The sequence below is a fragment of the Bombus huntii genome, chromosome 9 (genome assembly GCF_024542735.1).
Source record: "Bombus huntii isolate Logan2020A chromosome 9, iyBomHunt1.1, whole genome shotgun sequence".
Taxonomy (NCBI): domain Eukaryota; kingdom Metazoa; phylum Arthropoda; class Insecta; order Hymenoptera; family Apidae; genus Bombus; species Bombus huntii.
Genome location: NC_066246.1, coordinates 9189236 through 9202783, shown reverse-complemented (window position 1 = coordinate 9202783; position 13548 = coordinate 9189236). Strand labels below are relative to the sequence as shown.

The 13548-nt window shown below is 38.9% G+C and overlaps 1 protein-coding gene across 1 annotated transcript in view; it reads left to right on the top strand.

The window, feature by feature from the left end:
• Positions 1–422: 422 nt before the first annotated feature.
• LOC126869776 (uncharacterized) overlaps positions 423–13548 on the top strand; it is a 126125-nt gene continuing 112999 nt past the window's right edge. The window contains exon 1 of the mRNA XM_050626722.1: positions 423–963. Within this exon, the coding sequence (XP_050482679.1) occupies positions 950–963 (14 nt within the window). The 5' untranslated portion in view covers positions 423–949. The remainder of the gene's footprint in view (positions 964–13548) is intronic.

Genomic DNA, 13548 nt, shown 5'->3' with positions numbered 1-13548 from the left:
CGGCTGATCGGAAGTGGCTTTTGGTCGATGACGCGTATCTTTAGTTGGTGAGGTCGGTGAGCAGCAAATCAGAAAGAGAGACCGGTCCGCCTTTCGGGAAGAAAGTAATACGAAAAGAAAAAGAGTCTCAGTGTAGGAGGAAAGCTCCTCCGCGTGATAGAGTCGAATCGCGTCGTCCTTCGTCCTTCGTGCAAGGGTGGCGGTGGCGGTGACGGCCTGTAACTGTGGTGGGGGTGGTGGAGGTGGTAGCGGCGGGGGCGGCGGTGTTGGTGGGGGTAGAAAATAAGGGTAGTTTTCAGAAGTGGGGGTGGAGGTTCGTCAGTTTCCGGGTTGTTCCGGAGTGAGTTGAGGGCGTCGTGGGTCGTCGTGGGGGGTAGCGGAGGGAGGGCGAGTAGGAGCCGCGGGCCACGACACGACGAAGCGTCGCGACGTCAGTAGAGCGCCGCGCTATCGACCACCGCCACGAGACACCGTCGTCGTCGTCGTCCTCGTCGTCTTCGTTTTCGTCTTCGTCTTCGTTTTCATCTGTCGTTGTCTTCCTTGTCATCCTTCCTGGTGTTCTCGCGTCGTCGTCATCGTCTCGATTACCCCGTGATTTCGGTGATTTCGGAGAACGACAGCAAGAAACGAAACCAAGAAAAGTTCGAGCGAAACGAAAGAACCTAAGGAAATATAGTTGACGAAGAGAAAGTAATCGGTGAGGATCGACACGACTAACGGAAGATTCGAACCTGTTCGATCTTTCGTGGATCTATCCGGACGGGCCACGAGGATCCCACGACGGCGCGCTGCGTGCACGCGTGTCCGTCGCCAAGTACCCGCCACGTCAAGGTCGTGCCGGCACGGTGCGTGCGTGCGTGAATACATATTTAAACCACCGTCGTCTGACTGCTACGAGCCACCCCGTGTGAGACCCAATGACTGTCCATCCAGGGACCACGGGAGACACATGTTCGTTATAAGGTCAGTGCACGAAATGTACGTGGTGTCTTCGTAGTTACTTCGATAAGCTGAGCTTCTCTCACTTTTCTACTTGATTTCTCACCCGACACCTTACGAGGCAACACTCACGGGACACACTTGCGATCGCGATGTGGATACAATCGAGGATTTGTCACGTACTTTTTACACGGTAACGGATTTTAACTACACGCTTACAATTTCGATGATTTTTAGTAGTGAATATTTCGATGGAAATTTTAATTAAAAAATGTGACTTGAACGATCTGTGTTCGTTGTGCTGATTTTTTGTTGATCGAAATGCCGGTTCATTTACGGTTGCTTCATATTTATGTTACTTGTTACGCAAAAAGAAGCTGTGTCTCTTTTCTTTCTTTTTTTTTACATTTTTATTATTCTTATAATTTATAAGGAAATGATTTTTACAAATTTGAAGCTAGCTGTGTGCATTTTATTTTTAATATAATTCGCACATAATCGAACCATTGATCTATACATTGTGGTAAGTAACAAATTGCTATTGTTGGTACGCCTTTAAAACTATAACGTACTGTAGAATTATAACTGTATGATCATTTTTTAACTTAAGAATTTTTTTTAATTTTTCAAAGTGCTTACACTGTCGTATCGACTATGAAATCTCCTTTGATTGGAGCAAGCTCGTATTTATCTCTCAAATAAAAGCATTTCTTTACGGGGAAATTACATAAAATTAAATTAAAGATGAAATAGACTCGTCTATCCCTCGTTGAATTTTCTCATTCTTATTCTACTGTAGTAATCTTCTCATTTTTTATCCCGTGAAATTAAAAGGTTCCGTCCAAAAGATGTCTTTTCTTGTTTTCTGCGTCGAAAATACGCGCGTGTCAACGGATTAACGCAGTAAGTGGATTGCAACGGAAATTTCTAAGTGCACAGGATTAGTTTCCAAGACGGAACAATCGGATAGTTGACGCAACAAATTCGCGACTTGTTTTCACAGAGACAAAAACGTATTCTCTGTTGGCGGTTTTACGTACTCGTCGAACACATTACCGAGACGGAGAATTTCGTACGAAAGAAACATCTCGATCCCTTGTGACACATACTTGCACGCGCAATGATGGCTCTTACGGCTCGTGAAGTTTCGTCAAAAGCGAGACCCTTCGCGATATTTCCGAGTCAACGACGTTCTCGCTTGCCCCTCATTTTGTTGTTCTCTGGCCGTACAAAGAGCCATGTAACGCGCGACTTTGCAAGGGGGGAGAATTTCCAAAAGAATCCGTGATCGACGACCCGTTTCTATTTAATCTGCTTCCGTCTTCCGACCCCTACAAACCTAAACCAGTCTTATATAAGAACATTACGCATGGATCGTTCACACATTTACACTGATACATGATATATTCTTTCTTTTTCTTTTTTTTTTTTCTTTCCTCATATCACATTTTTTCCTAAGTAATAAATTCCTGGATAACACTATATATATTTTCTTCTTTTGCCTTTATTTATTATAATACGATCGATTGTGTTTCACACAAATGCGGAAAAATGTATGCTTGAGATAGAATCAATTTTTTGTATTATATTTTTATGCTGGAGCAAATATACTAAGGAAATTTTGACAAAACAGGTTCAAGATAGACAATCTTCTCTTATCAGAAGAAAGTTCACTATATGGTAGACTAGGATCAGGGATTCTAAACATATTTAAATATATTATAATTATCAATGCAAGTGATTATATGAAGAAAAATTGCAGTTGAAATATATAAGTACATCCTATGTATTTCTGTACCAAAATTAGACACGCGTTAGACTTTCATTGGTGACATGAAAAAGTTTCGACAATTTAATTCTTGTATTAGGTTCTAAATGAATATTCAATTTTGTCGAAACTTTCGTTTCTCATGTATAATTTTAATTTCCCAATTTATATATATATATAAAGGCATGGGTGAAATACAACTCTTTAAAAATTGCACGTTTCACATGTTTCGAGTACATAGAATCAACCAAATTTTCTCATAAACTGATCAAACTTTTACGTCATTACGGCGAATCGTAGCGAACGATTCACGAATGCCAATATTTCACAACGAAACGTAAACGTGCATTTATCTTCGACGTCGCCACTTCCAAATAACGCTATCACCCACGTGAAACTCGGTCTACAGGACATCCTCGACTCCTCCATTGCCACCGGAGGGGTTAATGAAATTAGAAAAGAAATACTTCAGCCGATTAAGAATTCAATCTGAATTAAAAGGATTTCGAACCTGCCAAACTTGAAAGGCTGCCAGTGCTTCCGGTCTCTGGGTTAGCGAACTGGGATATATACTTTAGAGCCCGCGTATATTACAGGGTCGAACTAGTTTAGCGAGTTGGACGCGGCCGAAAGCGCGCGCTAGAATACGAAGGAGAAGTGGACGAACAGGGATGGGAAGAAGAGAAGAGAAGGCAAACCTTTCATCGCGTTGAATTTCAAATCGGCGTATCTGCCGAGAGGAATTGGCACAGATCCAATCGCGATTCCTCGCTTACCTGCTTGCGCTCTCTCTGTTTCCTGGATCTTCCTACTTCTTTTTTCTCCCCCATCTGCCCTCCCCCTTTCTTCCTCTCTTTATCTTCTCCCACTCTGCCATTTGTACTTGTACTCACGTCGTATCTTGGAGATGAACAAAACTGGGTCGTTGTAAGCTATAGGATAGTGGGCACACACACAAAGAGAAAGAAAGAGACAGAAAGAGAGAGAGAGAGAGAGAAAGAGAGAGAAAGAAAAAGCCCGATGCAGAAGAGAGTAACACAGGGGCCTTGACTCGTTCACCCTGAACAGTGTAACCGAGTTCGTGCCGTCGCATCGAGACGCACTTCTTCGGACGTGTGCATTATAATCACGGTTCATTATTACCATGGACACTTCATAAATGTTCGATTACGTGTGTGCAGTGTGCACGTTCGCACGAGCTAAACCGCCCACATTATCGGTGTCCATAGTTGATCGTAAATACTTCCTCGATAATCGATGCACAGCTCTCAACATAGAGCCTCCCTAAAATGTACCTTGTGTATGTAGCTTGTTCGACGGCTTGCACTTTTTTACCGAGATTGACATTTAGTCGACGGGAAGGTCGTTATTTATTTGCAGCTTTGTCGAAAGCAGTGCCTTCACGGCTGCTTTTTTCTTTAAGAAGAGTTTGGAGCTGAACAAAGCTACTAGAATTGTAGTTTTTTTTCGGACATAATTCGGAAATGTTATTTATAGGTGTGAAAGGTTACTCGGTCATGGATAGTACAATGCTCCCCTTATTCTTGCAATAGGTTATTTCGTGATACGATGTCGCTGTTGATATCGTATTTTGATAACGTTTGGATCGGTTTTAGAATAGTATTTGTAGTTTACGGTAATTTTACTTTAAAATACTACATTTTGCTTTTAAGGATATATTTAATATTGTCATTGACACTAATCGCATATTGCGTATTCATTTTGACGACATTATTATATTTAATTAAAACAATTAATATTTTATTATGTAATATTGGTTATCAATTTTTCATCTGTTTATCTGTAAAAATGTTTTTATGAGTACAGATTCTTTTACGTTATACGTTTTTAATGAACAGCTTTAAGATGTTCGAAGGAAAGCAAGCAGTCGTATATTTTAATTGCAAGACCACGAAACAACTTAGTAAAGGGAAAAAGATATGAAATATCAAAGTACAGAAGGATTAGAAACGTGTTTCAAAGAAATTCACGAGTCAACACTCTCGCAAACAATTCTCGATCTTTTTACTTTCCTCGAAATGGAAAATAACACTCCTTGAGCAAAACATCATTATGATTCGGTTATTATTTGTTCCAAGTGTTAGCATACACAAATAACGTGTTTTTACATAGCTAGAGAAGCGTAGAAACTTTCCTACAAAAATGACGTAAACTCGCGAATACAATAGAGAACGTAAGAGAATACGCAGTATTATATACTCGCAACAAACGTATTTCATCCATTTTATATTCGAATACGATGTACAAAATACCTAGTGCTGTGAAATAAAAAATTTTTTATCTAAATATTTAAAAAAACTTTACAATCTGTAATACAAGAGAGAAACTGTGGGAGAAACTGCGGAGACGTTGCGATTCCCTTTTCGAGCTGAAAGTTTCTGTTCGCGAAACCTTTTGCTCCGATACTTTGCTGCCATGTACATACGAATTCCCTATATTGATTTTTACAACGTACAGCTACGTCGTAAAATTCGGCAAAGAATGTAAAGTAACGTGACGTTCGCCCTTTGCGCCCGACTGGGTACCGCGTTTGTATAGCACGCGTCATTGACGGTAGTAAGTTCACCGAATTTAAAGCCCGGGATTCGATGTCGGTCCGCATAAAACAAATGCAAGAAGGATCTGCGTTATATTCATATAGACATCGATATAGAGAAAGCATTCGAGGAGTTTTACCATTGAAAAGTAAGTTTCGCATTCTTTTTGTCACATCGCTAACTTAAAGGAATGTTGTGCGAAGTAGTCTCCAGTGAATTCCAATAATATCGTGAAATATACAAGATAAAGTTTTCAACTATCGATCATTCAGGGACTGGTATAGTTTGGAGTCTTACAGTTCAGTTTCTTAACGTAATATTATCGTATTGTTAAATTATTTATCAAGCAGAGTGTAAAGTAATTTAGTTTACGAAGTGTTCTTTTAATATAAAGGATATTCAGGTATTTTTTAGCAAATCATACTAACACATTCTATAAATGAAAATAAGAGAAATATGGGACCATAAATGCTGTATATTAAAAAGTAATAAGAAAAGTACGAAGAAGTAGGAAACGATTGAGTTTTTATTCGATGAATTTTTGTTTGACAAATGAGCATTGGTTTCAAAGATAGACAGGTGAAAGATCGATTCTTTGATCCATGTGAGGCTTGGATTTTTATTTCTGGCGTATTTTAACGAAATAGTTTATCAGGAAAATATTGAGATTTGTTAGGAATGAATATAAAGAATACTTGAAAATGGAACTGATATAAAAGCGAATAATTTATTTTTGCGAATTATCGACTAAAAGACCAGTCCGTTATTACCGCAATTGTTAATCTTCGTTATAACCTTCTTATAAAATGTTCATAGGGCAATGTGATGTCTTGTTTTTTACTGATATAATACGAGTACGCTAGCATTGTTTGACAGAAAAGACCTGAATCACTCTGTGTGTAAATAGACTGACTCTGCCAAGGTAGTAAAAATGGTGCCAATATTTGTTGCATTTATTACTATTCGTTACAGGGACAAAAATTCCTTCCATCTTTCTCTGAATGAAATAGTACATAAATTTGTATACTTCCGGTCAATTTTCAAATTCAATAACATCGAGTAACAAGTTTATTTGTCATGATTGAAAAGACCTGGCCAAAAGGTCGTTTAAAAGGAAAAATAATGGATAGTGAGATAGTGAGAGAGCATGCAGCGACATTATCTTTTTTGGCTTTCTTCTCTTCTCCGATTTTACTTTGGGATAACATCACGGAACGAAACTAAGTCAATGGTCTCATTTCTAACGAAGAAGGACAACCATAAACAAGACAGTTAATTAAGTATCTATGTCCTTTAGTATTAATATTCTAAAACGCTGAAATTGTTGTACGATATGTATAAATATTATATATTCTCATATTGTAAACAGTTCGCTTAAACAGACTCGATAAGCAATAAGAGTTTTGCATAAGCTTCTTATTTCCCAAACGGACAATAAGCTTCTTATTTTTATAATTTCGCAATTATTATATTATAATCTGTTCCCCGATTCGATGTTGGAAGCAAGTTCGCTATTATCGAGAACAAAACGAAGCTTATCCCCTTGTAACTTGTTTGTATCGGTCTCGATACGAGAAAGATGAACGAGACTGATAATAAAAGACACTGAACAATTAGCATAGATATTATTATTATCGAGTCCGATATTATTCCGAATTATATTATTCCCATCGTTGACCGACATTTGAAAAATAAACTCCGAGGCGGTGGTTATATATTCGGACAAGCAGGGGTAAACGCCCGATCGAAGTACATATTCAGCGCTTCGTACTATTAACCTCTTTTAGTTCCTTGTATTCATTCCATTAAAGAGCTCTCTCCACTGAATCTTACTGGATAAGCTATATACGGAATATTTTGAATTTATCGAACGATTAAGCTTTATTCAGCCGAGTTACCTGGATTCAAGCAACTTAATTCGTGTAACTTGAATCTCTTTACCTTATTATCGGTATTACATTTAATTTCTTGCATTCATTTCGTTAAAAGGATCTTCTCTACTAAATCTTACCAAGTAAGCTACACTGGTTCGCATGAAAGTATTTGAACACTTAACATAGAAAGTCGTTTATGGCTCATGTTGTACGTCCTGTGTAAAACATTCTGAAATTTCATTAGCACCGTAACGATCATGTCGGTAAAATTTGGAACAAATCTGAAAATGTATACGGAAGTAACGTGACATTTATTGCAAACATAAACTCGGTAAGAGGTTAACATAATGTGGTATGAACAGTTGTCTTAAACGTATAATAGCGTTAAGTACGATCCAACTGAGTATTCAGATTTACTGTTGTAATCAAGTATAACGGATAATTGTCTGTCTACTTTTAATCTACTTACATACATTTGTACCAAATATCTTGTAACATCTATAATGTACTTTCAGATTTGTATTAAACTTGCCCAATATAATCAAGTCCTGTAATGGTAACAATTTCCCATAACACACATAATATATTCATAAAGGCGTCTACTAGTGCTGGAATATTTTCATGTCCTTATATACAAAAGTATTTTATCGAGTTTATCGAATAATTAAACTCACAAAACACACATAGTCGTTTCTACGAGCGCAGTAACTAACAAAATGATATAGTATTCGCGTGTGCACGGACAAACCGATTGCGTAACGGGGTATCACCATTTTCATTCCGAAACTTGCGACATCTCACGATTTATATATCGACAACGCGAAGTAGTGGGCGTTGTGTACCTGTTTACGTTCCGCGTCGCAGGAATTGTACTGTAAATCATATTCCGGCGTCGCGCGGTCCAACCCATTGTTTGGTACCAGTATTTAAAGTGCATCCGGTAGGAGCGGGTCAGGTGCCGTTACGAGACGCGTTCGCACTTCTTTGAGCAGGTCGGATATTCTGCACTTTAGATCCCACAATAAAGTCAGTTTACTGCGGCTCATTGAGACGGCTATCGCCTCCCGATTGTTGATCTGTGTTCATCGGCGATCGTAAAACGGTCCTTGACGATCCCTATGGACCGAACCGGCCAATGCGCTTGTCCTGCTATCACTCCCACGAAAGATCATCTATACGGTGCATTCTCAAAGTTGTTTCTCACGTTTTTTACTCCGTTCGAACTTCTGCACCTTTCATATTAATCTAAGCGGCTTGTTCTCTCTGATCTTCCTTTATTTTTTTAAATTATTCTTTTACGTAATCTAGGAACATTTTATAAATTAAAAAAACACAAGCACAGGATACAATTTATAATATCTGTAGGGTTCTAGTAAATAAATAAACAAGGGTTTTTTTTAACGAATAATTCTTTTCAGATCGTTTCTTGTCTCTATATTGCAAAAGAAAGTACGTTTTGTACGTTTGATATTAATTTTAATTTATTTCTATATTTCTCCTTTGAAATGATTATTTTATTCGATGAATCAAATTTTAGAATTCAAATACGTTAATCCAATTACTTAAAAATTATTAATTCTTTTTGGTTGTGTGTACGTTAGCTGTGAAGTGACGTTGCAATTTTACCGAGTAAGTCATAGTCACGTGAAACGTGATAAGAGCAAACAAATCGAAACGTGTTGATTGCCGTACGTACGAGTATTTGCCTTTACTTACATGTACTCCGTTTGCAAATAACGGATCTTATATTTTGAGAAATAATCAAAAGTTTATAGATTATTTTAAACAATTTTATATAAATTACAAAATACTATGTAATTTATATAAAATATTTTCATTTCCATATAAATTTTACATTTCTCTTTCCCCTCAAAATCGATACAAAACAGCAATATCAAAACAAATGAAATTCTCTTAAATATCAATCTTTATCCAAATATAACTGTTAGTATAAAATAAAAGCATACGAAATACAATAAAAACCACAATATACATATCGTCGTCTTAATTAAATTTGTTCAAAGCTGTCATCGCTGTCCAAGCAGCATCAAAAATCCCTTCATCACATTTCTCTCACACTGACTTCATCCTTGATCTAAAATCAAATACAGTGAAGGAATATTGAATGAATCCAACAAGAATGATTCCGCGAAGTGTCTTCCTCGTAAATTAAAACTACATTCTTTCTAGACAACTAACAGTTTCGCGGTTGAAAATGGACAGGTAGGATAAAAGAGTGGAGACCTTGGAGGGACTGAAGAAGAAGGGGCCAACCAGCGGCGTTAGCGTAGCGTTAGAAAGTTCGTCTTAGTCGCTGTTTGCTCTAACGCCTTGGCGACTCGTCCGCGGTTATCCAAACGAACGAAAAGCCACTCAGGAGAGCACCTGTAGAGCTTGGGCGTTGCTTTTGTTCTTTCAACCTCTGTCTTTCTCCCTCTCTTCCACTCTAGAATCACGGTGGCCCTCCGTTTCTACCTACCTGTTGTGTTACTTACGCCTCGCCGACCGATCATTCGGAACACGGGTCACTTTAAAGGGATTAGCACAATTTTCGACTTGAATTCCGAACGCCTGGAGGCCTGGTCATTCTTAGCCGAGTGAAAATTACGACGCGTCACGGTACCAATGTGAGAAAATAACAGGGCTGACCACGTTTCCAGAAAATATCCGATACGGTTCATTCGAGTTGCCGACCGCATGACGTATTAATTTTTGCTTATTAGGGTTTTCCTTTCCAATGTTACCTCGTTACAGGACAAAATAGAAATCCTATTTTCTTCTTGAAAAATCATACGTGATAAGTGTTGTAGACGTATTTTGATATTTCGCAGAAATGACATAAAACTGAATAGAAATTTCACTACTTCTGTATTTCTTCTTTTAAGAAATTAAGAAATATTTGAGTCTATAATATTGTCAATATATCGTTAATATTTTTGTTACCTAGAATTTTCGTTTGTAATGTTATTGTAATTTCTATTATTATTAAGATTTTATTAACAGTTTGAAAAATTATACGTGACAAGATTCTTGAAGTTTCGATGTTTTGTGCAAATTGTGCGATTAAAAAGATTTCGATTACTGATAGGAAAAATGATTTCGGTTACAAAATTGAACGAAATACTTTTATTTTATTTATTTTCCTGATACATTAAATTTCCATCAGAAATCAGTATTATCGTTATTCTTATCTCATTGGCTTCTGTCTTTTCGCGGATACACGATTATTTGGCCCGCGAATCGCGCGAAGAACCTGAATATTCACGTTTGAAACGCCACGAGAAATGCCTAGATTTACCGTAACCTACATAGTTTCCCTAACGACCATAGCCACATCGTACAAATTTTCTTATCGTCGTTATTGAAACTTCGCTCGAAATATACCGTCTACTAGAAACTTGGTCAAGATCTCGGTGAAAAGTGGGTCGAGACGAAGATTATTCATTCTGATCGTGCTAATTGAACAAACCGCATGTAACCAGGATACGCGTTGCCAATTCGTCTACGAAAAACTAATATCGAATCCCCTGCTCTGGTTGCGATGACTTTTCGTTCGTTCTCTTCGAACTTCTCGAAACGAGGCAAAGTTATAAATTTGTGCCTCTGGAAAACAACTGGCAGCAACTTTACTACGCGAGAGAGAAGAGGGACAAACCGCTCCTGCTACACCCTCATCCCTCATCCTACAGAAACTCGGCTTGGTTGCCACGGGCCTGCGACTTCGTAAATGCATCCATGCACACGTATTTTATGGCCAGCTTCCTCGGCTTTCTATCTCTTTCCCTTTTCCCTCTCTACTCTGTCCCTCTCTCGCGCTTCTACCCCCCTTTTCTTCTTTTCTCCGTGCAAACTCTCCGATACTACCACCTACTCGCTATCGCGCAAGTATTGGGAGCGTGTCTGAACATCGGGTCCGCGATATTTTCGCAGGATAGATTCCTTTTGAAAATACTTAAAACTTGGACGATTTGTCGTCCGTGTTGGAGTCGAACTCGATAAAGCGCTAGGATCTATCGCGTCGTACTACCGGCCTAGAAAAGAATGGACACGGGAAGGGTATACGGCAAGGAACGAGGTGGCCAATCGATGACGGAGACGGTGGTAGTGCCGAAGAGATAAAGAAAAGAAGACAACCGACAGAGGAAAGCGGGGGTGTGTGGGAAGGAGAGGGTGTACGAGTGAAACGATAAGAGGAGAGAAAGAAAGGGATAAGCTGGATCACTCGTGAAACGAACGAAAACGAACGAGACGAAAGGTAGAATCCAGGGAAAAGAGCGAGAGACGTGGAAGAACTTAATCACATAAAATCCTTAAAGTTCGCCCTGGTGCGACGCGATGCACTTTGATCGCAGAATTTATGTTCGGGGTGCAATGTACCGCCATTATATTCTCTGCTCGTCGGTGCGTGCCGTGGAAAAATTCATCGCGGAGACGCAGAGGCGGATTCGGTTCCCCCATTGATCGGCGTGGTAGGTTGGGACATGAGGAGAGAGTTTGTTTCCTCTCTCCGCTCGTCATAAGAAAATATTATTCTTCCAAGAAAAAGTCGTCGCTCCACCGAACCAAAGATTCCAAGCTTCTACGTATCTGCAGCGGCAGACAGCTTTTGACTGGATTTTCTGCAAATCGGGAGAGGGTCACTAAACTCTCCTCTCGGATGTCTGAACGATAATTAGGACACGAGAGAGTTAGATATTCGTGTTAATTATTGCGATGGACATTTTGTCTTTGGCTCGACGTACGTTGGTGATTTTCGCTTGGAAATTTATGACTGCTACGGTAATAACGTCGTGGCACGATAAAAACTCGTGTGTTTATTGTCAGCTCTTTTGTCTGAAGCTAATAAACAACAGGTAAAAGAAACACGATGCAATACGAGTTGATTTATTGGTCTTGTAGTAGCTTATCATTATAACCATGAATGAGATAACGTATTAACACATTTCTCGTTGGTTGCACGAAAATATGTCTTTTTCACGTTATCATTTAACCGTGTATTATATAAAACTACGTTACTTTTACCGTAGGAATTTGTAGGAATTTATTTAAGGAGAAATTTTTAATTGATATACTAGAGTTTCATATGTATATAACGACAGAGTTAAAATTACCGTATGATCTTCTCTTCAGACGGCGTCAATATAGTTGCATAATGAATTTTATTAAACCTATTTTCTTCTTGTATAAGACCACGAGTTAAAGCGGGCTGACTAAAATCATTCGATCATCAATTCAACGTTGTAATTAATCGAATCATCATCGATCTAACTAACAATTTCACAATTAATTGCACGATCCAATCAGACAACGCTATATAATTTCTCTGCCGAAATCAGAGGCGACAAAACATAAATTATCGTAGCGATCACGTATCTGAAAATCGATCGTGAACATTTTCCATGTCGACACGAAAAGAAACTTTACCGGATCATCAAAAAGTTCTTACGATTAGAGTGAACGTGAAAAGTCGATGGAATCGCATAATCGGAGCGTGCTGTAGAATCAGATCGGGTTCTTTTAGAGAACGATCGCATCGACAGCACATAGATACGGATAACGTTCGCTGAAAAGACCGCTTGTCGCGACTTTTTACGATCGGTTGCTATAGTCAGCAAAGACAATGAAAACATCTCGGTAAATCAACAAGAGAGAAGACCGGTAAGGAGATTAGTAGAGCTTACAAGGCATTACCACGGGGACGAGGCGGAAGGAGGCAGGCCACAGTCATCTCAACTTGAAAGCTGCTTGATCTCGCTTTCTTTTTCCTCCTCCTACTTTCTTACCGCTCGTCATCGGTACTCTTGGGACTCTTCTGCTTCTCTCTTTTGCTCTCTTTCTCTCATTTTCTTCCCTTCATCTTCGTCCTTCTCTTACTTTCCTCCTCTTTCTTGAGAGGACTGCTCGCGCGGAGTTAACCACCCGTGAAGCGGCACAATATATCTCGGAGATAATTCGCTTGTTAGGGTCGTACGCCTTTACATTAATCCATCTGCTCGCAGTCTCTCTCGCGACCGCCTCTTTTGCACATGAGCACGATGACGGGGTTCTTTGCGGCGTTGTACTTACCAACGAAAAATTACCATCTCAATTTAGCCGCGACAACATCTATTCCGCTCCTTTGCCATTCCGCCACTTCTTTCATTTCCCAAGACTTTATAAAACGTTACCGTGATGTAATAGCACAGTTTTAGTGTCCGCCCTATTTACGATTTAACCGCTCTTGCATCGTTTGTACGAAACATTGTTATTTTTGCAATTCAATAAATCAATGTTTTTTCTGAGGTTTCTTTCATGACATGCTTAAAATCAAATCAGCGAATGGATTATATTCTTCTTTCTTCTAATTCCTCGTTTATTTAGCGCGAGAAGGTGCTTAGAAGAGAAGGTTTCAGGTTCGAAATTATTGAAT